The sequence below is a fragment of the Fundulus heteroclitus genome, chromosome 24 (genome assembly GCF_011125445.2).
Source record: "Fundulus heteroclitus isolate FHET01 chromosome 24, MU-UCD_Fhet_4.1, whole genome shotgun sequence".
NCBI classification, from domain to species: Eukaryota; Metazoa; Chordata; class Actinopteri; order Cyprinodontiformes; family Fundulidae; genus Fundulus; species Fundulus heteroclitus.
In genome coordinates this window covers 7,907,489-7,934,898 of record NC_046384.1, presented here as the reverse complement: position 1 = coordinate 7,934,898, position 27,410 = coordinate 7,907,489, and the positions used below count along the sequence as shown (strand labels likewise).

General features: G+C 46.3%; 1 protein-coding gene and 1 long non-coding RNA gene across 8 annotated transcripts in view; one reads left to right on the top strand and one right to left on the bottom strand.

Moving 5' to 3' along the window:
• Positions 1–3,736: 3,736 nt before the first annotated feature.
• On the bottom strand, positions 3,737–8,896 carry LOC118557715. 2 transcript variants are annotated; one of them, XR_004927953.1, is made up of 4 exons: positions 8,807–8,896; positions 7,168–7,250; positions 6,924–7,030; positions 3,737–5,154 (listed from the first exon to the last, which is right to left on the bottom strand). It is a non-coding gene; the product is annotated as an uncharacterized LOC118557715 (long non-coding RNA). The 2 variants fall into 2 exon arrangements; XR_004927954.1 differs by having other exon boundaries at positions 3,737–5,150.
• Positions 7,257–27,410, top strand: part of zeb2b (zinc finger E-box binding homeobox 2b) — an 84,194-nt gene continuing 64,040 nt past the window's right edge. For 3 of the 6 annotated variants that reach the window (XM_036127938.1, XM_012879829.3, XM_012879830.3), the window contains exons 1-2: positions 7,257–7,557; positions 8,683–8,885. In XM_036127938.1, coding sequence (XP_035983831.1) covers positions 8,813–8,885 — 73 coding nt within the window. In that variant the 5' untranslated portion in view covers positions 7,257–7,557; positions 8,683–8,812. Of the gene's footprint in view, positions 7,558–8,682; positions 8,886–27,410 lie in introns of those variants that run through there. The other 3 variants (XM_012879831.3, XM_036127940.1, XM_036127939.1) reach the window with 3 other exon arrangements.

Here is a 27,410-nt window from a genome sequence, read left to right as displayed (position 1 = left end):
GTCGACTGACAATAAAAGAAGGGCAAAGTTTGTTTTTTTTGTTCGGTTGTGTTTCCCACCCTGATGCTTTTAGAAGCCACAAACCAGCTGACCTCTTTTTACAGGAAAGAAAAAAAAAACACCACATCATGTTTGTCTGTTTTACAAGGGCCTTGGTTGGATAAGTGGTCATTTGTAGAAGCCTCAGCTCAGTTTTCAGCTAACAAGAACAACATGAAAATCAATACTTTTTTTTTTTTTTTTTTTTTTTGCAGTGATCATTTGTTTCTGAAGCTCTCTGCTTCGCAGCGTTCTTGTTCTCCTGGCGAGCTTTCTTCTCCGACTGGGCGAGATCAAAAAATGGCACAGCGAAGAGCGGTTCTGTTCCACTCCCTCTCTCTTTGCTTTTGCTTGTGGCGAATGTAAGCCAGATTCATTTTGCATTTTTTTTGTTTTTGTTTTGTTTTCTCCGTGCTTTCGCCTCTCGTCCTTTAATTGTCCGTCACTCTCTGGTGTTTTTTTTTTTTTTTTTTAGCCGTGGCCATCACAGAGCCGGGCCCCGTCGAGGGATGTCGAGTTTGATGTCGCGGAGCTGGAGGAGTTGCAAACAAGAGCTTGGAGGAGACGCGATCCGAGATACTTCTGTCTGAACAGCAACCGTTACTTTAATTAAAAAAAAAAAAAAAAAAAAAAAAAAAAAGAGAGAGGAGAAAGCTTGCTTTCAGGGCTGAAACGCACTCACTGTGTGCTGAGGGGTTTAGCACTCGAGAGGGCGAGCCGCAGCCGCTTGACAGCCGCTTTGAATCATAGGAGCACATTTTCAAACCGTCCCTCCCTGCCTTTTCTTATCCACACCAGGCGCTGTGGTCAGATCAGCTTTGTTTGGCCTCCGCGTCGCAGAAAGTCACGATAATTGGTATTTGCTCCGTCAACTGGTGGCCCTTTTTGTGAAAACTTTCCCCTCCTGATAACTTTTTTGTCTTTGCAACGTTGCCAGAGCCGTGCAACAAAGCGCGAACGCTGAAGGCCCAGAGAGGCTGACATGTTGCGATCGTTTCAAGGTAGAATAAAAACACCTTTTATGTAGAAATGCAGCGATTGCTCAGCAGATGGATGGAATCAGACGATTTTTTTTTTCAGTTTAATCTGCTTGACTGGTGATGGATTGGCGAATGGCAGATAAAACCATGGTCTCTTTTATAAAGGAGACATAATGTACATATCATATTATCTGGGTGCACTTCACCACCAATGTTTTAGATTTTTCTAATTAATGCATTTGTCGGGTTTTGATTTAATTGCTTATTTTTCTAATGTTTTGCTGTCGTTGCGCCTTTAAAGTAGCTGAGACACTGTAGGACAAACACTCCAGCCTTCAATTAAGTCTGAAATAAAGGCAAATTAAGATGGCAGTTGTAGATATTGCGCAGAAATCTATTTTAAAGCAAATTATCTTAGCCTCGCAAAACATTGTGAATCGTTTTAGTCAAAAAAACATCAATCAGGGCATTATTTTTTGTCACTCATGGGCAACATTTGTCTATATAAGAGCTGATTTAGTAGTCCAATGAAATGCAAAGTATATCTAAAAAACAGAAACCCGCTAAAATGCTGATAATGATTTATTATGTTAAATATACAGCGTCACCGCTGAAGTACTTTGTTTGTTTTCTTGTGTTTTGTTCATGTTGAATTAAACTCCAAGAGGAGTTAAACACCTGGTGTTTACACTTTAAACATTCCTGAAAATGTAACCATGATTTTTTTTTTTCACTCTATTTTGTCGATTAGACACAAACCTTTTGGAAATACAAATAAAAGTCATCATTCTATTCTATTGTAGACCGCGGTCAGAATTTACTGACCATAAAGTGGTCAGTGATGTGACAACGTGGTTTCCAGCATTGTGTTGGAACAATACAGCAGTTTCCTGTGTCTGATTTTATTTCCCTGATAAGCTGCTGAAGGTTTATCAATTGTTACGTTTTAATTTTGGCTTTTTTTGTTGGAGATCAAACCAAAACTGTACAGTTGTGTTAGGAGAACCAGGAAGTGGTGGTTTGCAGCTCCTGTGGAGTAGCTGGCAATGTTTTCTCAGTTATTACGTTTTTATTCTGGTTGCTGCAAACTGCTCTGGAAATTACTAACTGTGATGTAAAGTTCACGTATTTACCTGAGGATTTGTGTGTGACGTTGCTGATCTGATACATTGGGCTCTATCCTTAATTTACTCCCTGTTAAGCTGAGTTAACATCTCTAGAAAGTGATTTGCATCGTTGTGTTGTAAATGAGTTAACATGCTTTTATTCTGGCTCTATGTTGTGGATTACAATCAAAGTTTTATAGACTGTAAAGTTGTTGTTAGAACTTACAAAAAATAAAAACACTTCACATTTCCCGTCATCTTTTTCTTTATTTTGTTGAAAATGTGTTATATTAATAATACAAAACACCTTTATTCATCATTTTATCCATTCCAGTGAGACGTGTCCTCTGCATTTTAACCCGTTTCTCAGGGAGCTTCTCAGGGTTAAGGGTCTTGCTCAGGGTGGGGCATCCTGTGGGATTCAAACCGGGGAACTTGCGCCCTGCTCCAACACGCGACACCTGACAGCCGTCCTGCCTTTATTCTGGCTTTATTGCTTAATGTTTGTAGCTTGAACTGGAATGTACTTACTAAATAGTAGCTTTAATATTAAGAAAGGGGTTGCAGCATTGTAATGTAAAAAAGTAATTTACTGTAAAAAAGTTGAATAAATTTACAGTTAATGTTGCTTTTTTAGTTGTAATATTTTAATTTGGTGTTCATTTTGTGGGATGAAGTCAGATTTATTTTGTGTAAAGTTGCATTTCTCCACGTTGCGCGGTAAACAACAGGTATTTCCAGTCCATCTTTCTGTAAATATACTTGAAAAGTTGCTAAAAAAAATACACAATTATGGTAAATAAAGCATTATGCTTTATTTCTAATCTGATATTACAGACCAGAAGCAAAATATGCTTCCTGTTTTTGAACATTGCCCTGCAGCGTGGCAGAAAATAAACTATTAAATAGCTTTAACCAGCGCTTCATATGTTGACCAAAGCCAGAATTTACTATGCTGGAAGAATCTGTTGTGAAAAACAATAAAACAATTTTCCTGTAGTGTTACCTGTAATTTTTGTACTATTAATTGTTGTGTTTTAAATCTGTCTTCATGTTAGAAATCAACCCAGAATTCACTCAGCCTACTGAGAGTGTGTTGCATGGGGATGTGAAGCAAAAGCACAAGAACTTCCTGTGGATTTACCTGGAAATTCTCCGTAAAACGCTTTATTAATCTCTGTGTTTTAATTCTGCCTTCATGAAATAGATCAGATTTTACCAGCAGGAACGGCTGTGCTGGAAATGCACGCTAATTTCCTGTGGGATTCCTCTTTGCTGCTTTAATTCAGGCTCGATGTGACGGTTTAAACCAGAGCATACCGAGTGGAGAGCTGCATTAACACGGTGTGAAAACCATTGTTGTAAATATGCAGGAATATTTGGAAACTATACCTGCAGAATTGCTGAAAACGTGAGATCAGGGCTCATGTTTCAACTCCGACTTCATATCACTGGTTCTAGCCGGAGATGAATTACTGCAAAGGTGGATTTTTCTGAAGCTATAACATCTTTACAGTGAATGGATGATGCTCCTGCTGCTGCTCGGCCGCGTTTCTAACCCAGACCTGTGCGGCCTGACGCCTCAGCTGCACGACGATGATGCTCCACTCCTCCCGCGTTCCTGTCTGTCAGCTGTTTAAGGTAAGAGATTATGCTTGTGACTGGGAGCTGAGCCGCTTCCGTGCCTTTCTTATTTTATTTTTCCAGCCGTTTCACTCGAACCCTGGTTAAGAAAGAAAAACAACAACAAATTTACCTGCAAGTCCTCTTTGCCCACAGCACCCAGACTCATGTCAGGAGAAGCTGAATCAGTGGGAAAGGATCAGATTTGTTTGTGCCTCTCGTAGGAGAGCGAACCGCTGGCACGGATGTGTTTCACCGCTTCTGGCAGCCTGGAGCGAAACGCGTCAGCGTCGCCCGCTGCTCGTTGCCCCTGTTCTTCCTCTCCTGGGGGTAAACCTTCATGTGTCTGGTCGTGACGGGGTTCTGCGTCTGAAACGTCTGCTACTTTTCTCTTTATTTTTTTGTGTGAATGATCCTCTGTGCTGCTCAGGTTGCAGAGTTCGGTGCCAAAGTCTCGCCCCGGGAGTTCTCCTCCTCTCAGGTGTAGGTAAGCTGTCTGGTTTTCTTCCAGGGAGGATGGAGGGACGCAGCACGGTGAAGCTCTGCATCGCCACTTGACTCTCGCAGATCTAAATTAGGCCAATAATCGAGGACGCCTGGCAGCTGAATGCACGGCGTGTACGTTCTGGCCGTGCTCGGGTCCAGAGGCGTCGGCGTGCATCGGCATCCCTCTCCTCCTGGGACCCCCTCCACTCACCGCAGCCGAATGGCTTTTTCTTTTTTAAAAGGTAAAACCGAAGCAAGAGATAAGTTACATGTGTCCGAGGCGGCTCCCACGATTCCTCTGACCTCCCCGTAGGGTTCAGATCTCGGAAGCCGCGTCTTGTTTTGGATTTCTCGGCTTTCGCGGCTCCGGCAGGAAAGACGGAGAGGCATCGGCGCAGCCTCTGTGCAGCGCCGCCTCCGAGACTCAACGCTGCAGAGGGAAGAAGCACGCAGACACACAACGTGCTGCACAACGAGATTCACATCAGAGTCAAAGTAAAAAAAAGACATTTTGTTACAGATTAAGAATTTATTCAGAGGAAAAGGAAACCATAGTTGTTTTTTTTCAGAAATAAAGGAAAAGGCGGGTTTTATTTAAGGTTATTAACAACCAAAGTCAACAAATGCCCCCTCCCCACTTATTTAAAGCCATATATTCATTAAGCACAAGGTCCCCCTATAGGTCACACAGCGACTGTAATCCGTTTTCACGCTGAATATGTGGCCCCACAGAGGAGGCCACTCCGTGTGTGTGTGTGTGTGTGTGTGTGTGTGTGTGTGTGTGTGTGTCTGGTTTACATGTGCGCGCTGTGGCAGTAAATTACGCATGACGATAGTTCAGCCAGGACTGGATCCGCGACCAGTAAAAGACTCTCCTCCTCCTCCTCCTCCTCCTCCTCCTCCTCCTCTTCGTCCTCTTTCTTTGTTTTTGGGATGAGATTAACAAAAAAAAAAAAAAAAAAAAAGCTTAATGATTGAATGGAAGCAGGTATTTGAAATAAAATGAAAACTTACCCAAGACACTTTTAGGATTGGAAGGGGGGGGGGGGTCTGTTTGGAGCAGAAAAAGGATAGCAGGAGAAATGTTGCACATTTGTTGTTATTGAGCTCGAATGACTGTGTAATGGGGGGCTTTATGCCCTCCAGACCAGGTTGTAAAAGCCCCCCCCCCTCCAAAATAAAAGGAAAAAAGCAACCAGTTCCTCTAAGTAAATGTATAAACACATGAAAAAATGTTGCACCTCAATTAAACTTTCATGTTCCTCTCTTACAAATTTTTTTGTCATTTTCACTACAAATGACAAATGTCATTTACCCCAACCCCCCCCCCCCCCCCCCCCCCCCCCCCCCCGTGGCACTGGGGGCACGTTCTGCAAAACAAGAAAAAAGGCAAAAGTGCATTTAAACAAATATATATAAAATACGTTTCACAACACATCCTAGCTTTTTTTTTTTTTTTTTACTATGTCTTAACAATCACCATCATAGTCTGCCGACCCCCTCCCAAGACAAAGTCCACTTTGGTGGAAAACATGGCCTGAGCGTGTTTGGATCTTAATTAAACTAATAAATCCGTAAATGTTGGAGCTCAGTGGGGGAAAAAAATCCTTTTTCTGTTGCAATCATATCTATATTATACGACAAAGTGATCCTGGCCACGGTGGTGGGGGCCAGGGGAGGGGGGAGAGGGGGCATTGCAACCACCACCCCCACCTGGTCGGGTGCTCTTTAAAAAATTCTGATGAAAAATATTTGAACAAATTAAATAATTAGGTGATTTAAGAATTCATAAAACACTTCAGTCCCATCAAGGTATTATTTTGTAACTTATTTCTAACAATAACCTGTGACCCCCCCCCCCCCCCCCCCCCCCCCCCCCAACCCCAAAACTACACCTTCTGGTGGCGCACCTCCTCTTCCTCAAGATTTTACAAGACAAACGGGGGGGGGGAGGTTCAGCTTTACATGTCACAGGACTAGTAGATGTGCCGCACATCCATTCTGTCTCCAATCGTTTCTTTTTTTTCTTCTTTAAGTTTTCGGGGTTGGGAGCGTCGATCTTCTCGGTTCCCCCCTTTTGATTGATGATTTAATTAGCCATACAGTGGCGAGCTGCAGGAGGACAGGACGCACAATAATGCTTTATTTACATAACCAATCAGGACGCTGCAAAGGTGGAGCCTCCTCTCTGCTCTCTGGCGCTTCTGGCTGCGCGCTGTTCCAGTCAGACAAGCCTCGGACGCTTGACTTCCACATTTTATAGAGTTTTTTTTTTTTTTTTTTTTTTTTTTTACCCCCCGCTCAGTTCCCTAAAATTTCTCCCAGGTTAATTGTGCAAATGGATGACAAAATGAAATAAAATGCGCACAGGTTGAGTTCTTGCTCGCGTTAAAACATGCGAAAGCCGCGCACCTGGCCGTACCTGCCCGCGGCGCGCAGGTGACGCAGCGCGCAGGTGCGTCCCAGGTTGGAAGAGGGATGCTGCGGTGGCGCGCACCCACCGGCTCAGAGTCGCGCTCGCCACGGACAAATACATATTCGAAACGACTCAAAAATGTGCAGAACGCCTTTTTATTTATTTATTTATTTACTTTTGTAATAAATTGAATAATCGTGCTCATTTGGGACATACAGATCGACTGCGAATATATCTATGAACACGAGGAAATTGAAATAAAACGATCCTTACATGATTCCCGTCCCCGCTCCTCTGCTTCTGCGCGCGTTTCCCTGCGAAATCAAGAGAAAACAGCCGCATGTTTTCTACTGCGCCGCGTCGGAGCCCGACTCGGTTCCCTGCAAAATAAAAAAAAAGAAGAAGGGAGAGGAGAAGGAAGGGAGAGAAAGACAGAGAGGGGGAGGGAGAGAGAGAGAGAGAGAAAGGAGAGCAAAAAAAAAAAAAACACAACAACTTCAACCCAGAAGATGCTCACGTTTGACTCTCCTCAATTATCCCCTCCCGTGAAGATAGGTGGCGTGCGTTTCAGGGGGCTTCTCCTTCTTCCTCCTCTGTGTTCTGCACGGCAGAGAAAAGGAGGTGGAAGGAGAGGGGAGAGAAAAAAAATGTCATTAGAAGAGGCGTAACACGTCAGTCCCTACCCAGGTTTGTTTCCTGGAGTGGGTGTAAGACATCAGTTGTAAACCTGCCCTAGCAGGAATAGCGGTCCCTCCCTCCTCCCAACTATTTCTGAGGCTTTTATTTCTAAGGCTTTATTATTATCACCGGTGGAAAAGGATCCGCTCGCCATCATCCCCTCCTCGGCAGCTCCCATCCGCAAGACGCTTCTGTCGCGCCGTCGTTTAATAAGAAAAAAAACAAGCAGGTAGGTGCTTCTTTGATTCTTATCTTTTTTTTATTATGATTATTATTTTTTCCAGGAGATTTTCTTTGGATCTGAACTTTACGCGCGTCCGCGTAAAACTTGGGAGCTCAACTTCGGCTTACCTGCGCAGGTGGAAGTAAGGAATGAGGGAAGGAAGGGAGGTGCGCTCTTTTTTTTATTATTTTTTTTTTTTTTATTTGTACCTTTCCTTATTTGTTCCAACAAAGGAAGGAAAGGGAAGAGGAGAAAGTGGACGCGTCCCGGCTTGGAGCTGATAGTCCGGGGAAGCGAGCATTCTCTCCGGACACGGACCCCGCTCTCGATCCTATAACCCTTTTTTTTTTTTTTGTTCTTTTTTTTTTACTTTCGGCCATCCAGCCTCAACGGAACCGACACCGACCCTGTGAATATAGAGTCGAACCGAAAGAAAGAAAGAAAAAATCCCACCGAGCATGTATGTCTTTATTATTAGTTTGATTTGGAACAACGGAGAAAATGTCTCCAGACGCCCAGCGCGAAATCAAAAAACAAAACAAAAAAAACAGCGTTTAAACTCAGGGTTCATGTTTTGAGTTAAAAAAAAAAAAAAAAGAAAGAAAGTTTGGGTCGGGTCTAAAAGGATGTTTTTTAATCGTTAAGGTGTGCAGATCGGGCTTCGAACCAGGGACATCTGGAGCCGAAATAAAGCCGCGTTATCCCGTCCCAGTTGGGTCGTTTTTCAGCTGTCGCCTCGTCTGTAGTGAGCGCGTTGCAGAGCTGAGGGCTTAAACCCGAGTTTTAACCTCAAAATCCCGTCCGGGCTGATATTTTTTTAATTTAATTGTTTTTCTCCACTTTGGATTGTTTGATCAATTGTTTCGCTTCTGTTATTCACCAGGAGTTTTGGGTTCAGTTTATTAAACATTGGGGGTGTTAATTTCGCCCCCTTTTTTTGTAATATTACTTTTTTTAGAATAAAAGAAATGCGAGAAACCGAGGAATATACTTTTTTTTTTTTTTTTTGCCTCCTGGATAAACATCCTGCTGGTAAAATAGAGCGAAGTTGAGGCTCTCGGCGTTGACCGAGCGCAGAAACGTTCCCAGTTTTCCTCTCTGACGCGCTGTGTCTCTGTTGTTTCCCGGCAGATATCACGCTGAAAATCAAGGGATCGAGTCCATGCGAGCTGCCATCTGATCCCCCCTACCTCCTCCACCACTCTCCACACACTCTCACACTCACACACACACACATCCACACACAAACACACACCTATCAATGAAGCAGGAGATCATGGCGGATGGCCCCAGGTGTAAGAGGCGAAAACAAGCCAACCCGAGGCGGAAAAACGGTAAGGAAATCCCGGGGAGAGCGTGTCTTGTCTGCGGGAGTGTGGGAGCGTGGGGTCCGTGGATGTTGTGGCCGGGCTTGGAGGCGTCCGCGGCGGCTCCGGGGTGCGTGAGAGTCGGCCGCGGGCTGCCGGAGCGTTTTTACGCAGCGATGGAGAGGAGGAGGGGGGGGACCGTTATCCGAGGCTGCTGGGGGTCACATGTTTGTCCTGGGTGGGGAGCCGCTTCATGGAGGACCATCAGGGAGGGTTGGCGGACCCCGTCTCTGTCTGGAGCGACTGGGAAAATCAAAAAAAGTGCAATTTTATGACTTTTTTTTTTTTTAATCCGCTTCCCTTCCCTAAATCTGCCCTTCTTGTGCGGTTGAAATAATTCCCCAAAAAGGTTGCATGTTGTTTTTATTTTATTTTTATTACTCGGATATTGCTGCGTTTTTTCCCCCCTTTGAAATCTGGACGGATAAAGAGGACGCCCCCCCCCGCCCCCCCATCATCAGCCCACACTTTATTATTGTTAGTATTTATTTTTACTTTAATCTCTGCCCGCACAGCTTATTTATCTAGATCAGATTTCATTTATGGATTCCACCCAATCAATAGCAGGCAAGCGTTTTGCTCCACGCTAAACAGCACCACAGCAGATTTAATGTTTTTATTATTATTATTATTATTTTACTAATTTATGTGTGTGAGTGTGTGTGTGTTTGTTGGATTTAAAGGGAAGAGCAGAATAATAAGAGACATTCGAGGACTTGGTCATCTGCTCGCCTATAAAAAGAGTTATTTATTTGTTCAGATGAAGATTTTAAATTCGCACCCTGAAGAAGCTGATAAACGCGGTTCAGTGTGTCAGGAGTATTTTTATCCAGCCTTCTCTGTAAATAAGGAAAAAAAAAATCCTCCTCCTTCTTCCCCCCCATTTGGGAATGCAGAAGCTTAGTGAGGCTTGGCCACTCTCTTCTTATCCCCCCACCCCTCCACTTTTCCCTTTCTCTGTCCCCTCTTCCTGCCTCGGCCGCTGGAGTGACGGCCAGAGCCCCTCGTCGTCTTGCTTAATTTCTCAGCTGACGGCTAGAAATCCACAAATCGAGTCGTCTTATTACTTTTCTGTCTTCGGGGCGCTCCGCTCAGTTTGCGATTTGCGTCGAATAAAACGTCCCGTGCCCAAATTCCCAGAATATTTGTGTGCGTTTGTTCCACTCTGCCGTTTACCCAAAACCTCGGTGCATGAGGTTTGACTGAATGTAAATTTCACATTGAAACTCACCAAAAAAAAAAAAAAAAAGGGAGAAGAAGAAGAGGCTCAAGAAGAAGGAGAAGCCTCTTCGCCTTTCCCTGGTGCGAAACTTGATCCGAGCAGCGTGAAGTTGTTTGAGAGTTTGGCCCCCGCCAGGTGTTGCCTGTCACATCCAGCTGTGAGCGACCAACGGAAACACACACACACACACACACACACACACACACCTGGGATTATTTTTTTCCTCACTCAACCAGCATCAAACGGCAACGTTTAAAGAAGAAGGGTGGGGGAGAAAAACGACAAACTATCTGCTGCATCGCTCCGCGTTGGTGCATTTCTCCCGTCTTTCCCCCCCCACACGACTCCGGAGCGTTTGGGAACACGCAGCGATTACATAACCCGCAGCAGCAGGCGCGGGGATCCGCCGCCGTCCGAGGCCGTCACAGATCACAATACGCCTTTTACAAATCTCTATCACCCGTTTATCTATTTTTAATTTAAAGTTAGCTGGTTTTAGGCGAGGTGCTTTCCCTTCCTTCTATGCCCCCCCCCCCCTCCTCCTTTCCCTGATTTCCTGCCACCATCACCGAGCGTGTTGATGAAGGGGGCAGAAAAAGAGGAAGAAATAGGCGGAGGAGGAGGAGGAGGTGGGCTGCTTTTCGCAGGGAGCTCGCGGACAATTGATTGTCAGCGGTAATGTGTTTCATTTACATGTTTATACCGTCAATAGTGGCGGGGGGTTGTCCAGGCCGGCATTCAGGGCTGCCATTCCCACACGGGGCTGCGCCCCACGCTCCTGCAGCGGCGGGGAGCTGAGGAAAGAGCCCGGCATTCCCGTGGAAGGAGGTCTTGGATTGTTTCCTCTGAGGACCACATGAAAAGTCAAATTCAGGCACAACGCAGGGCCTTATATCGTCAGGGTTCCTTCCTGGAATCTGGGGGAAAAGCTGTACGACTTTATCCCCTGGTAATAAAATGTCTGACGCTTCCATAAATGAGCCGCTCCAAACGCACTCCACCTGACGCCAGCGGTTTGTCCACGCATGCACCTGGAGGGACGAAGACGAAGGGGGGTGGGGGGCAACTTTTAAATTCCCCGTTTAGGTTTTTGCATTTTTTTAAAATGCAAGATGCAAAAACAAAATTTAACTTTTATTTATTTATTTACATTTTTTTGGGCCTGAAGACGGACCAAGAAAAATGGGGGATGTTGCTTTTTTGCACCCAAAGCCTTTTGGGGGCTGAGGTGTAGGCTTGTTTGCGATTCGACGCGTTGCGTGTCGCCTGATGTGGACTTTTCCGGCCGGGAATTAAATCAGGATTGGGTGCAGCAGCGTTTGCCCGCTCACAAGTGGCTTTGATAAGGGAGATAAAAGCTACAGGAAGCCTACCCTGACCCCCAGAATGACAGAAACTAAAGCTCGGTCTGAAACTTCCACCAATCGCTTTGGTTTTCCTCTAAAGAATCCCCCGTTTCTTGACACATTTTCATCATTATTATCATTATTATTATTGGTGCACTCTGATTGTTGGCTCTTCCTCCTGCCTGTGTGGAGATATTTGTGTGCCTGCCGGCCTCAGAACACACACTCGCAGGAGGCACCGCCGGCCCCGGACCCCCTGACACCGCGGCTCTCTTTGGAACGCCTTAGGTACGATTTCACTTTCGCTCACATCAATGCTGACCTGAATGCCTTTCATATCTGATCCGCCGTGTCTCTCCTGGTAAACATCCCCCCGGGGGGAGAACAATGAAAAAAAAAAAAAAAAAGGAGCCTCTTCTTCTTCTTCTACTTCTTCTTCTTCTTCTCCTTAATCACAATTCAGCCCCTCTCGCCGCCAGCAGCAGGGCTACACATTTGCATTCAGCATCAGAAAAGGGCCCGAGATGAAAAGAGAGGAGGGGGGGTGGTGGTAGGGGGGGGTGGAGAAGAAGAGGAAGAGAAAAATGGAGGCAGAAAGTGGTGGGTGGGTGCTGGAGAGGAATAACCAGGGTGTTTGTGGTTGTTTGTTGCTCGTCCCCTGGTTACAAGCCTTTTATAGCCTCCGTACTGCAGCAGGGACCCCCGGCCCCTCCTGATAGGCAGATAGTGTTACGAGATGGCATGCCCACACTATTCACGGACGCCCCGGTGAGGGGGGAAAAAAAAATAATGCAAAGAAATCCTGGATTGAGCAGATAAGGAGCAGGTGTCTTCTCTGCGTCCTTTCGCCCCTCTCCCTGTCTGGTCTTGGAGCGAATGAGCACCGAGACGTTCCCCCCCCCAGCGCATCATGTGATGCGGCTCCTCACCCACAACTGTATTTTCCTCCTTTTTCTCTTTCGGTTAAGAACGGGGATTATCGGTACACCTTCCCTCCCTTCCTCCCTCCTGGCCGGGCTGCGCGGGATTTAGGCAGATTTACTTCAGCAAACACCTTTGGACACTGTGTGTGTGTGTGTGTGGAGGGGGGGGGGGGTAGGAGTCTGTTTGCAAAAGGGGCCTTTTGTTCCGAGGGGTTGGGGATAATGCCCTAGCAGGCAGCGGCGATATTAACCCCTGCTTTGGTTGTGGAAGGAGCGGGGTGGGCTGCGTGGAGTTTATCTGGAAGTGACCCGGCGGCTGGAGCCGCTGCGTTGGGGCGACTGCTCTGCAAACGCGGCGGCATGAACCGGCCTCTGGTGAGCGTCCAAAGATCCGTGCACGGCTTGTCTTATGCGTCGTGCAACGTTGGAGCTCTTGGCCAACTTGTAAAGAACGGCCTCCAAATTATTGCACACACACAAAAACAGGGATGCGTTGGAGGAGAAAGGGGGCTCCGGCTCGTCTTTCTTCATGCCTTCTTGCTCCTCTTGTTTTCTCTTTCTTTGCGATTTTTTTTGACAAACCAAGAAAACGGAGAAACAAGCAAACAGAGAAATTGAAACTTCACTGGTCTGGCAAATAACTGCATGCATCCCTTCTGACTTTCTTTTTTTTCTCCTTTCTTTCATTACCACTCCTTACCCCTAAGCCAGCATGTTTTATGCATTGCGTAGGAGGAGGATGCATCTTTTAAGATATGAAAAAATAAAAAAATAAAAATCATGCCTCATTTGAGTCCTTCTCGAGTGAAAATGCAAAGTCTTTATTTGGCCTCGTCCTGCTGTTTGCACTTATTCCGCCGCGTCTCGCCTGTGATTTTTTTTTTCCTTTTTTTTCCCGACATTTTCCTCGACTTTCCTCGAGTCTGGGCGCGACAGGCGACAGGTTGCTGAGCAGGTGTAAACTAACGTTCAGATTTCATAATTAAATGTTGATGACGATGAAAAGGGGAGAGGGAGGAGGCAGGAAAAAAAAACAACTTTACAAACACCTTCTTGTTCCCAACAATGGTACATGTGTGCCTGCCCGGATAGCAGCTGTTCCGCCAAAATCGAAAACGCTCGCATTTGCTTCATTTCTCTCCACGACGGAGCCGTGTTTCATTTGGATCGTCTTTGCCTACTCCGGTTCCGTAGTGTCGATTCCCAACCTGTCAGGTCCAGCTTTTTAACAAGCCGGATTATGGAGCAACAAAAGCTTAAATGTAGATTAAATGAAAAGAACAAACACATCACAGCTGGTCTGTGCTTGTGTGAATGCTTTTGTGTGTGCGACTGTGTGTGTGTGTGTGTGTGTGTGTGTGTGTGTGTGTGTGTGGCGTTGGCCATTAAAATAATTTTTTCATTTTTCTTCGTCTCTGCGCGGCAGCTGCTTTCGGAGATGACACCTTTGTGCAAACAAGTGTTGAAAGCAGCCTCCAGTTTTTCCTCTCTCTGATGTTGGTTTCTCTCTCTCTCTCTCTCTCTCCCTCACTCTCTCTCTCTCTTAGACACACACATGCACACAGATTTAGAGAAATTCACACACTCCTTGATGTACGCCGGATTGTCAGAAGAGCTCTCCTGGCAAGGTCAGGGCCGCGCGGAAGAATCAATAGCAGATCGGCAGATTAAGGCTCGGTGACATGTGGGAATCTGGGCCGACTCGCCCACCGTTCCCACCTTTAATTCCACTTAATAGAACATGCTATTTGATCAGCGCTCACTTTCTGACTGTACTTCATTATTCAGGAGGTTTCCTGCTTCTTTTACCACCTAAGTGTGTCCTTTTTCCTCCTCTTTTTTGTCTTTAACGAGGGCTTGTCTGTCTTTCCTGGGTGCTACAGTCCCCCCCCCCCCCTCTTTCCCCCCGCACCCCCAGCTCCACCACCACCTCCCGTCCTGCGTACAAGTAAATTCAGATGTGTTATCTCAATTTAATTGCAGCCGATTGCCAGGCGAGATTAGGCCCCCAAAATTAGGTCGTTTTGCGGTTGCACAAACTCCGCTCACTTCCACGCTTTCATCTCGCCGCTGATCAAGCACCTTCCTAACCGGGGGCTGCACCCGGACGTGGGGAAGCGGTCAGCGGGCTGCTTGTTATTCCGACGTACTGTTTAACCTTTTGGCAAGAGTGAGTCAAGGAGAGCTGAGACATCTTCCCCTTTAAATGTCATCCGCGGTGCAGTCGGTGGACATGTGTAGCCGAAGTCGACCCCCCCCCTTTTAATGGGTTCTGACTGGAGAGGGGGACCCCCCCCCCCCCTTCTTGTCCTCCGCCTCCTCCCCTCTACTGAACGCTTCATGTCCCGTCGCTTGTCAGACGGGGATGTCAAACAAACACCTCTTCAGGTAGCGGGGGAATAATCACACCGACAGCCCTGTCCTCTGCCTTTCCGACACGCAAGGGGCCGGAGTCTGACAGGGGTCGTGGTTTCGGTTTGGTTTTGGTTCGCAAAAAAAAAGAAAAAAAGAAAAAAAGAGGCTCTGAGCGGGGAAGATGAGGCGATGGCAGGGAGGTTTGTGTGGCCCGGCAGATAAGTGAGGATGACGAGGCCCTAGCTAGCTCTGCGCCGGATCGTCAGATGCCCGGGTATTTCCTGACCTAGAAAGGTTTCAGGAAACAGGAGACATGAGTTCAAACTTGTGACTCAGCCCTGACACGCAGCTTTGTCTCTGGTTGGGTCATGGCTTTCTGACTTTCGTGTCGGTTTTCTCCTTGAGAGACCTCCTCCTTAAACCGCAGCCGCCGAAGTGAGTTTATTTGTCCTTCCTGGTCTTTTCTGCTCCCATCCTACCAGCCGGGCCAGTCATCTAACAAGTCAGCCCAGTCTAATTACTTCTCCCCCACCCAGGGGAAGCTGCTTCCTTATCGCTCGGCTGTCTTGCTCCAGCATTCCTGAGATAAATTCCCCACCACTTTGTTATTCTTACTACTTAGGGGTATAGGAATTAGCATGGCCATCAAAGCGGACCTTGTACTCTGCCTTTCTCTTTTTTCTCACGACCTTATCAGCGGTCATACATTACAGCCGGGCAGAGGTGAATAACCCGCAGAGTCTCTGACATCAAAAGGCTGCGGGGGCGATGGGGCGGCCTGCAGGTACCTTCAAGGTGGCGTGGCGAAGGATTTGTCGAGCCCTTTGGCGTTCAGGTAGAGGAGGTAGCGTCGACCCCCTCGTACCTGTCATACCTCATTCCTCCTTCCGTCTTCTCTGCTTTGGCTCTAAGTTGCCCGACACAGTTTGTACCTCAGTGGCAAGCAGAGCGCCGCCTTATAAACTGGCAATCACGGTACCCCTAATGTTATTACGCTTCATAATTAGTTACAGCAACACTCATTCGGCGACTGGCGGAAAGGAGTATTCCTTAGTAATTAAGGTAATGAAATATTCATTTGTGCTACCTTTTCAGCAGTCTCACAAATGAGCCAGTCGTGCTTAATGTCCGCCCTGCCTCTGATTTTATTATGATGGCAGACTGGCACATCTGCAATTAGTACTCGCACTGACAGTCGAGCGTTTACTTAAAACCCACCCTCCGCCTTCTTTCCCTCTCCTCTTTGCCCCCTTTTTTTATTGTTACCTTTATCCCCTCCTTCCCCCCCTTTCCGTCTCCTCCCCGACGGAGAGGTTACCTTTCCCCGGCGGTGCAAAATCGACTTGACATCACTGTTCGTCGGCCCCTGCCTCCCTTCTGGTAGTTTGCATCAAATCAGGGCCCAGTCAAGCTTCAAGTGGAAATTGGCAGGCCAGAACCTGAAAGTGGAGAGGGAGAAAGAGCGAGGGAAGGGAATGGGGTGGGGGTGGGGGTGGGGGGGAGTGAACCACAGCAGGCAAACGATGGCATCAGGAGCTCCAGCTCCATGCAAGAGGTTTTCTTACTGCAGCAACTCGAGATTTCTGTGCCAGGTTCATTCATTCGCATTAAGAAAAAGGTCGTTTAGACACCTGCAAAACGTGGGAGGGTCCTTTGACGAGGCGCCCTGGAGGCATTTTAAGGGAAAGAAATGTTGTTGAGTAAATTCCTGTGATTATTGATCACAATCTTCATTTAATCTTGATGATCCAGATTGTAGAGAATCGAGGCTTCAGAAGCTCCATCTTTGTTCATGGTCGTCTGCTTTTTGGGTTTTAAGCGCTGCTCCGTCGTTCTAAATCGGCTCAGTTCTTATTCTGCCAACTCAGTTAATTGGTGTTAGTGGGGGTCACTACAGACAGATGACCTGAACGGGTCTCTGCGTAAGACTAGTTGCTAATATCGCTGCATCTTCTCTGCAACTGTCTCTTGTGGCTCTTTAGGCTTCGTTCGTGTCCAAAAAGAAGGAAATTATAATGAATATATGAATCATGATCCAGAACAAATGGGTTTGAATCTTGATCTTCTGGCAAACATAAGCAGGTGAATCATGTCTTAAGAAGCTCCATCTCTGTCCCGGATCGTCTCAGGTCAACTTTTTTAGGTTAATTGGTGATAAATCGTGTTTAATTAATTCAATATGGTTGTTTTCAAATTACTTGAACCGTATTAGTGGGGATAGTTTTGATTTTATCACATGCCAACCTTAGTAGATGTTTGCTTAGACTGCTGCCTGTTATTACCTCCCACCAACCCTGCCTGGAGGACAAGAAAGTTGAGTTGTTTAAAGAAAAAAAAAAGAGTAAGATCAACTTGAATTTTATGATCTGGGAACAATACAAGTCATTTTTGAATGGAGGTGAATCCAATCAAAGCAGGAGAATCATCAACTTTCAGCTTTGTCACAGGCCTTCTGGGGGTTAAGTGCTGATTAGTCATTGAAAATCAACTTCTGTGTTTTCTTATCCAGCTTAATTGATTCCTATTATTAGGGATAATACAGATTTTATCACCTGCCAAACACGAGTGGATGAGTTGCTGCTCGTTTTGTTGTCGTATTTGAAAGTAAAGAAATCATTTATTGATGATCTAGAAGCCATTTTGCCATCGTGGTCTCATTGGCCTTCTGCAGATGTTCAGGTTCTTGTGATGAACCTGTCAGTGGATCTGGGTGCTCCAGTTGTGTTGTTACCATGTCATAAAGCTGGAAAAGCCCACAAACCCCTTCCTCACAGCCAGTGTATGCGCTTGTGAAAAAGCACTAGTGTTTTTATTATGTTTTTATTCATTTCTTGTCAGTTTTACATCTCTTGCCTCACGCTTTTGTGTCTTAATCTGCCCTCCCCACCTTTACGGTCTCCCCTCCTTCCTTGTTTGGGCCGACGGTCGTTTGTGACGGGGTGGTGGTGGGGGGGGGGAGGACAACGAGGTAAAAACGGTGTGACGGCGGCGTTTTCGTTAAGCCGAGAACAAAGGCTTGGAGACGCCGGGGCCAAAGGCATTGTCCCACGCCCATATTGGCCCCCGCCGCCGTTTTTTTTTTTTTGTGCTGCAGGATTTAATGCTCTGTTTACCTCCGGCTAATATTCAAAAGAGGAGCTTCTTCCTTCCAGACGCACCTCAGGGTGAGGCTGGAAAAAACGTGCAGCTTCAGTCGGAGCTGTTGCTGGTTGAGGCGCAGACGGTCGTGGCTGCAAAAGCGAGTGTCCATATGAGCGGACCGGCGATATGAAACAGGGGGGGAAACGGGGAGTGTGTGCTTGTGTGTTTGAGCGTGGACCATTGGAGTTGTCCTGCATGGTCCCTGGGCAAACTGAAAGCACTGCTCAGTGGGATTAGGGACTGAGTGCTGCTGGGGGGGGCGGGTGGTGAAGGGCGGAGGGACACCAACACAAGTGGATTCTGGGAGCTGTTTTTGTGCCTTGCAGCAAGCTCTTCTGCAGCACAGAGAGTGCCGGTCTTTGCAAGCAACAAAACGTCGTCAACTTTTTTCGCCGTAAAGCGACTTTGGAGGAAGTCCCGCCTCCGTCGGCGCGCCGCGGCTGACATTTAGGGTAAAAGCAAAGTTTGGAGGAACGGGGAGCAATAAACGCAGTCGAAAGCGCCTTCAATGATATTTTCACGAGCGCATAAAGATTATGAGTCCACTCCGGTGGCGCCCATCTGTGCTTTCACTCGCATCTATATGCTCAGTAGTTAAAAATGGAGGCGGAGTAAAGACAGTAGACGACTTTCGTTTGGTTTAATAGTTTGTTAAGGTCAAAGCAGACATCTGAGGTTGAAACACCGCCCCTTCCCTCCCCCCCCCCAAAAAAAACAAAGAGACGAGGCCTCTAAGCTGACAAACTCGGATGGTTTTAGGGGCAGAAAGAAATCCCCTCCTGCCAAAACCTGCGCCTGCTTCTTTGGCGATTAACTGGTTAACTAAATGAAACAATTTGCCAGAAAGCAAACTCTGTTAAAAACCCCTTTCTGCTGCTGCCCCCCCCCCCCACCCCCCCACCCTCTCTCTCTTTTTTCCTGCAAAACAATTACAAAAAATTACAGTAGATAAAAACTGAACGGCGCCAGTATTTATGCAATCAACATAACGAAGAAACAAAACAATTTAATGTGGAAAAATCATCATTCATCTGCATTATAATTGCTTCTCTTTCACATCTACGGGGACGGTTAATTAAAATTGTGATTAAATGCGCCTGCACTGCCTAAGATGTCTTCCCCCTAAACAGGTGCTACAGAATTTAAAAGTAAAGAGAGAAAGCTAATTAGCATTGGAAATTGAGAAATTGCCTGCAAGAATCAGTGTTAATTTCACTCACTGATGAGGTAATTTATAAAAGGAGGGGTTTTGGGGGGTGGGGGGCGGGAAGCCTGTGCAACACGAGAGATTGCAACAGAGCCTAATCCCCCCCCCCTTTTTTTTCTACCTCTCTGCTTTCCCAGCATGCAGGTGAAGATGTTTGCACAACATTGAGGCTGGTTTGTATTCTGTTGGAGTTGGCGGCGCTTTTAGACGCTAAATGACGACGCGAGTGCTCGATGTTTCTCGGTTTGAGCAATGCGGGGGGATCTGGGTAAGGGGCTCAAAACTCGGCTGCAAACTTCTTGGGAAAAGTCGGCGACAGCCCTCCGTCCCGGTGAGCTTCCAGGGAGGTTTGCCTCTCTGGGGTTGGCTCCCCTACTTGGTTTGTTTTGGTTCTCGTGGTTGAAGAAATGCTCAACCAGACTTTAGCGTCGTTTCGCCCACAAAACTCCTTCTTCCATCGGCACCCAGCTCCGGTCCTCGGTTCTGCAGATATCAACCTATGGTTCTTTTGATTCCTGGTGCTCTGAAGCGCAGGAACGTCTGAGACATGAAATATGGCGACCCCTTAAAGGCCCAGCTTCGGACCATTCGGGTTTAGTCTCTCCGTCTTGAATTGTGCCGCAGCCGATCGCCGTGAGACCAAAGGTTTGCCCAGAAAGCGGAGCTAAGAGAAGGCGGGGTGGCCCTGGACAGGTGGGGAGGGAGACAGCGTGAGCCGGCAGGCCCGCGGGTCATTAGGTTTCCGCAGCAGTGGCGCTGAAGCATCAGCCGGCGTGCAAAAAAGGCAAAAGGAAAAGCCAATTTGCTGAGACATACTCTGTCGACCTTTCATCATAACTGGGGCCTTTTTTTTCTTTCAGATTAAGTCCAGTGAGCACAAACTCAGCCGCCTGTCAGCCCGTCGAGCCCGTCGAGCCCAAAACCTCCTCTTCACTTTTTAACAATCGCTTCAAAGCGCCGGGAAACTTTCTGCAGCTGCTGTGTGACACATGTTGGACTTCAAAACCCTCCACCACCACCACCTCCACCTCCACCACCACCGCCAGCAACAGCAACGCATTGCTGCAGTAATCAGAACTGCTGGGGGAAAACTCTCGTATCAGGCATATTTCAGGCACCTGGTGGAAAACAGAGGGAGGCTCTTCCAGATTTGCATGATTATTGTAGGACCTCGCTTCCCAGAGTCGCTCTGCTGAACGGGTCGGGCGGCGCGGCGGCGTTTTCGCGAAACCTTTGCCAGGCTGATTGTTCGGCGCAAGCGTAGTGAAACCGAGCTGCTTGTAGCTCGCCGGAGTGTGGAGAATAAGATCCAGGGTTGATTCCTTACTGTTCCCCCCTCCCTCTCCATGTCTCCTCCATGGTTTTACAACAACGCCGTGGAGTGGGAATAAAGACGTCCACCCTCCCACCTTTCCCGTTTCCCACCTGACGAATAGTCGCGTTGGTTGCGGCCCCGTAGCCACTTGTGGCTGCAGGAGCACGTCTGCTGCTCGTTTAGTTCCTGTTTAGGTGGCTTCCAGCTGTTTTATGGACTTCTCACCCAATGAGTCGCCAGCAGTAAAAGTCCGTTTTCATTGCAGGCTTTCACGCCACACACGGGGAAGGTGTTTGCGTCGCCTTGAACCCCCCCCCCCCACCGAGTGTATGCGTGTCTGGGCTCAGAAGGCGTGTTGAGCTACAGAAAAATAATCGTCCTCTTTGCCCGTGTCTCTTCTTGTGTGTTTTAAAGACAGAGATTTCTTCTTTTTCTTTCTTCCTCCTGATGGAAATGAAATCTGTGTTTATCCGGTTTTCAGAGAGGGTTGTTTATGTCGATGTCAAGGTGGCAGGGGTAGAGGGGATTTCTCCGACTTCAAAAACAAGAAACAAGAAGGGGAAAAAAGCTTCCCTAAAGCCCTTCGGGAGAGACTCATGCGACAACCCTGAGGGAGGGGGGTGGGGGATGGGGGGGGGGGGGGCATTTGCTAATATTAGGAAAAAAGAGGGGGGTAGAGAACACACACACTTTGGCACACACAAACAAACAAAAAACCTTGAGTTTGTTTATGTGCTCATAATGCGAGTCTGTGCGCCCCGGTGAAGCGGCGCAAATGGGAGAAGTATGCGTGGGTTCCTCAGGTAACAGGATTACGTGGGCACATAATTGATCCATTTGGGGGAAAAATGACAGGGCTCTAAAGAGGCCCCGGCTTTAGAAATGGGAGTTTATGAAACAGGCATTCGTAAATTCAAAGGAATCAATATGTCAATTTTATTACATCTCCGGGGCCAGATGGGCATTAAAGGCACGGCTCATCCCTCTGCCTTCCCAAGCTCGCTCTCTCCGCTCTGTCATCGCTCTCCGTCACTGTCCTTCCTCTTTTTTTCTTTTTCCGCTGCGATTTCTCTTCCTCTATCTGCAAATATGGAGCAAAGGTTTATTGCCCCTTTCTCTCCCCCTGTGTTTTATTGTCTCGCTTGTCGACGCGCGGTACAAACAAGTCCTCCCTGGGTCGTACAGAACTTCCTCTCGTCTTTATTTACAGAAGTGCGAATAAGATATTTTCAGCCGGACTCCATATCAGATTTATTGACCTGATTCTCTCCGCTTCCCTTGAAGACCTGCGCTGCATTTAGAAATACAAAGTCTACAAGCTGAACCCTGCTACCAAATGCATAAAAGTCATCAAGGTCTAATCTGAACATTGTTTAATGGCTATTGTATTCACATATGGGGCCGAATAAAGTGGTCAAATCAAGGAGTCTTGGTACATTATCTATACCTTCCCCTAAATGTAAGTTTTCTGACTGTTTTAGCGCGTCAAATGATGATCATGACGTAAACGGAAATTAGGGCTAAATTAGCCAAACTGGCCATTCAAAGCAAAAGTGGAGGGGCTCAAGCACAACAGAGAGGGACGTCAAGTGTAGGTTCTCCTGCCTGAAAACTAGCTAGGTGATTGATTTTATTGAAACAAAAATATAAATAAAAATGAAAGACACGCGTCAGCAAAAACTGACCAATTTCCTGCAGTCCATTGTATCAACGAAGCTCTTTAACGGTCAATTTCATCCCCTTCTGGGGATGTGATGAGCTCACCATGTTTATGTCAGAGAGACTGGTCTTTGATTAATGTTGTAAAGAAAAAGTATAACTGGAGTAAATTGGTGTAGGAGGGATTTGATAGAAAACCATATAGGCTATGGGTGTGAGAGATACTGGATGAAATATGACTAGAACATTGATTTAGTAGATTAAATCCGAACGTTTCCATTTTGGAGGATGAAAACCAAGAGAGTGAGACATAATCACTCTGTTGACTTTAAGCTGTGGTAAAATCTCCCGAAACCTAAACTGTCATTGCATTAAAATACCAAATCTACCAAACACTCTATTAATAGTCAATGGGGAAAGTTTTTTGCCCTTTTTTTGCTCTTTTTAAAAGCTCATTATGATGCATTGTGACCAAAAAACAAGCAATGTGAAAGTTGACTAAAGCCTCGTTGTGTCCACGTTTAGGCGTGGCGATTAAAACATTGGTGTGAATGGAGGTTCGATGAAAGGTTTATGAATGTTTTATGGGGTTATTTGTGAGATCGCTGCAGGAATGTCTCGTAATAAAGTCCCTCTCTTACTCTCTCCCTCAAAAATCCTGAAACTGAAGCAAAATGGTTGAATGCAGCTGTAAAACCTACCGAAAATGTGCCGTTTGACTATCATTATATGCAGATAATAGCGTGCTATATATCATAGATGGATACTTGTCTTTGCAAAAAGATGTAGTTGTAGATGCACTTAGCAACATGTTTGAGTTTTATCGAGACGTTTTATCGGTTTTCCCCTCCAGCTGTTACTCCTTGTCTCCGTCACAGCTGAGGAGTTTGTCATCAAGGTCTCCTCTGTCGGGCAGAGGTCCTCGGTGGCCATTTTGTCGGCGAGATTTTGTATCTGTTCGCGTCTCTCCACGTGGGTGTGTTGCAGAGAGGGGAAGCTGTGCGTGCGTGTCCCTCTGAGGTATCAAATATCCCTGCCCAGGCGAGCGCATCAGCTGAAATGCGTTTGTCAATGCAGCTGTTGACTCAACAGTATTATTCTTTAAGGGGGAAAGAAAAGACGTTTAGGAAGAGCGGCCGGGCACAATAAACAATCTGAAAAGCCCACAGCCAGTAGTAAAGAATAAAAAAAGAGGCAAAAACAGAGGAAAAAGGGAGAGTGGGTGTGTTTGTGTGAATGTGGGGGGGGGGGGGGGGGGGGGAACCAGATTAGGCATCCAGCACCCCCCCCCTCACTAAAATATTCACATTCCATTTAAATACAACAATATCCCAGGCAAGATTTAATTACCACCCTGCACTGTAATGCAAATGAATAATGCAGCATAGACTGATGCAAACGGATAGAAATATGAAAAAAAAAATAAAAAAAATCCCGCGCCGGGTGCGCGGAGAGGGAGAAGAGTGAGGGAAAAGGTTAAAAAAAACGCCTCTTGATGCTCACTAGTTAGCTGGATTTGAAGCAGGCGGAGGGAGGGAGGCGCAATTACGAGGCCCAGCTTCCCCGGCGTTTGCCAGGATTTTCCCTTCTCCCATTCCACTAGTTCATTTTCGGAGTAAGTAAATAATAAGAAGTTGGTGATGCTTGCATTTTTAATTCCACCCCCCCCCCCCCCTTTCCCCTCTCCCTGCACTTTCTCCCCCCCCCCCACCCTTGTTCAGTTCACTGACTGACATCTGCTATCAATGCTAAGCAGGTGTTCCCGTGCAAACAGACGTGCCCCTGTTTGTGTTTCGCCGTCCCCGCCACCGTGCGCCCAAATGAGCAACGTGATTAAGAATCCTGTAAATTTTTGAAAGGAAACGGATGGCTGCCCGGCTAGAACGTAATTACACCGCCGCCGACATCCGCAGCTCGCCGCCGCCGCAGCAGCCAGAGCCAAAGCAACAGCAGAGAATTAATAATATATAATGGCATCTTCCCTTGTAATTCATAAATGAAATAAAATGAAGGAGGAGTAGCTGCTGATAAGTTTCTCTCTCTCTCTCTTGTTTTTTTTCGCGTGGGGGGTGGGGCTAGGGGGGGTTGAAGCGGAGGTAATTTTCAGAAATCGAGTCTAGACCATCATCTTGCACGATTCGGTGACTCGACTTGATGTGTGTGAAGACAAATCTGGCTCCTTTTTTTTTTTTTTTTTTTTAAGCTAATTTATTTCCCAAATGAAACCTCTGCATATGCTCCCTGTTTTCAGTCATTATCTGATTTCACTTTGCTGTACGATCACACTCGCATCTGCAATGGACAATTAGCTCTCAAGTGGCGGCAAAAACTTCCTCGCTTTGAACTTCAAAGGCGGACGGGCGCGTTAACTTTCCCTTCACCCGTTTTTTTTTTTTATCGTTTTTTACTTTATCTTTGGAGGTGAATCCGAAGGGGAAGAAGGTGTTCTTTTTTTTTTAATTTTTTATCTTATTCCCTCCTCCTTCTTCTTCTTCTGGAGGAAATGTGGTAATGCTATGAAGTGAAATGTGCAGCCGGGTTGGAGGGGAGAGTGTGTGTGCAGATGGAAACCTCTGGGGAGCATAAATGAGGTGAAGGGAGTGAAGCAGGAAGAGGAGTGTAGCGTGACACAGAGGCCAACTAAAACAGCTCTGACAGGAGCGATTTTGACAGGATCTTCTCCCCTTTTTTTCCTCCTCACGTGAGGGATTAGAGCCGCCAGGTACAACATAATCTGGAGCCGCGGCCGCCTTGATAGAGCGATCCGCGGACGGGAAAAAAAACCCTGCTGGAAGTGTAACGTTTTCAGGAGTTAAGCCACTTTTCACCCAATTTATACCCGGTCCAAGCACCTTGGCGAGCGTTTCCTCCCACGGCGGCTATTGATAGCGGCTGACAGACATTGTTTGGCCGGTGAAAGGTGCGCCTCCCCCCTAAACGCTGGCTTGCAGAAGGGAGGCAACACTCCTCTCCTGTCCCCTTTAATCAGAGCCAGAGTTGGTTGCATCCTCCCATTCGGGATACACGATAATTACCCTTCTCCGTGAACGCCGGGACTTCACTTTGAGCCGGGGGAGGGATGAACGCTGACAATTATATTAGGCATGTGTGTGTTTGCTTCCTCCTGCCTCGTAGCTACCTTTCCCCCCCTCCTCCTCTTCCTCCTCCTCCCTTCTCCGTGGACTTTCGGAGCTCATGATGATGCGAAATAATAAGGTGCAGCTATGAGCGCGGCTGCCGGCTGCAGCAGGACAAACATGGGTTCTGTCTGTTTGCCGTGGCTCAGGCCTGAGATCAGTGGGCTGTTTTCTCTCCTCCTGCGTGTGGCGCTCAGTGGGAAGAACAAGGATCCGACACAGCCGGGGTGACGGAGTTCAGGTCTGTTTGGGAGAACAATGTGAACATTTTTACATAAACGCTCCGACCCTGACTGTAGATTATGTCATGCAGTCATGCACGGGGGTCCAAAAAAAAAAAAAAAAAAAAAAAAGAGCCTTTATTATCATACAGTCGGCTCTAGATGGATCTAACATGACACTTGATACAGTGTGTGTGTGTGTGTTTTTAATTCAATTCAATTCAATTTTATTTATATAGCACCTATTGATGAAACATGTCATCTCAAGACACTTCAATCATATTATACAGATTGGGTCATATTATACAGATTGGTCAAAAAATGTCCCATATAAGGAAACCCAGTTGATTGCATCAAAGTCTTGACAAGCAGCATTTGTTCATTATTGATTGGATTTGATTGGATTTTGCCAATTTCTATTAAAAATTGAGTAATAACCTGATAATTTATCTGCTATAATGGAAAAAAAATGATCCGACTTTGCCTGTAATTCTCAACTAAGAGCCAAAGATTATATGGAAAGTCTGGTGAACGTTTGATAAATGCAAGTTTAAACTGCATCCCGGCCCCCTTTGGATGCCAGTTTTGATGAATTTGCTTCTGGTCTGAAACTTTTGCACAAACTCCTGTTTTCTTTATCATCGCCCGCCACTGCTCAGCCTTCGCTGATCAATCGGAGCTGAAGCTCAAATGGACCAAATTCTTAAAAAAAAAAAAAAAATTAGTTGTAAAGAAATCTTTGCTCGTCTGGTTAGAAATCTAGAAAATATATTTATTTTCTAGAACATTTTAGTCGAGGCTTGATGGCGATGAACCTTTGGACTTAATAACGACGAAATAGAAAATATGCCTGTGGACATGAGCTGTTAGGTTTCTGCTGAATATCCGAATTGGAAAAGCATCACGGCTGGTGTTATTGGAAAATAAATCCAAGAAGTTAGCGCCAAAAGAAGTTATTACGTTCATGTAGGAAGATGATCCAAGTATGAAGCACTTGTTTCTTCATGTTTTCTATTTTTTTTTTCTCCAAGTTTAAAGAGAAACTTTGAGGAGCAGTCGGAGATTCTGCAAAACGATTGATAAACAATATTCCGGATTATTAAAAAAATGAGAAACTTTATAGAAAGGCAAGTTTAAAGACCTTGCAGCTGGTTTTAAAAGTCTTTAAAAAAAAAAAAACACTCTTGTTATTGTGCATCCTGGGACGACCAATCACAGTCTGGAAAGCTTCTAGAAAAGCAAAACTGGCCAAATTTCCCACAAAAAAAACACCTTAAAGGTGAAAAGCCATCTTATTTAAAATGTATATAGCTAAATATAGACTTTTACTGACAGTAAATTAGTTTTTTGGGCTAAATGTGGACATGACAGTGGCTTAAAGCTCCTCTTATTGGTTTACGTTTCTGCTTTTCAAAGGTGCAATAGCTAAATAGCTGTTTGTACGTTTTTAGTTGGATTTCATGCAGAAAAGCAGCGTACAAGACAGAAAAAAGGGCAGATTAAATGCTGCCTTAGTGAAGGTAAAAGACAGAACACAGAGGTTTTATGGTTAAGTTTGGTGTCGTGGAGGTTCTCCTTTGTATGGCGTGATAAATGTGCCGTAGAATAGTGCCTGCGCCGTGCAGCGCACATACTGTAGAAGCCATTAGTGCACTTTATGGCTGTGTTGTAGCCTGTAGTGCTCACGCTGTTGACTGTTGAGTCTGGTTAACGTGTGCGACAGCTGTGTTAATGAATGAATGGGACACGCCGCTGCCTCTCGCCGCGCCGGGACTCATACAGTAGCGCACAGAGGGCCGTTGTAGCCTATAGAAAAGGGCCGTATAATAGCAGCGACAGTCTGCGCTGTGTTCCAGGAGGAGGAAGACAGCGCAACTCTTTTTAGTCGTCATCGTGTGCAGAGGAGGCCGTCCTCCTCCAGCTGCTGCTGGGAGATGATTCGGGTCACCGCGGGCCGCTCGGAGGG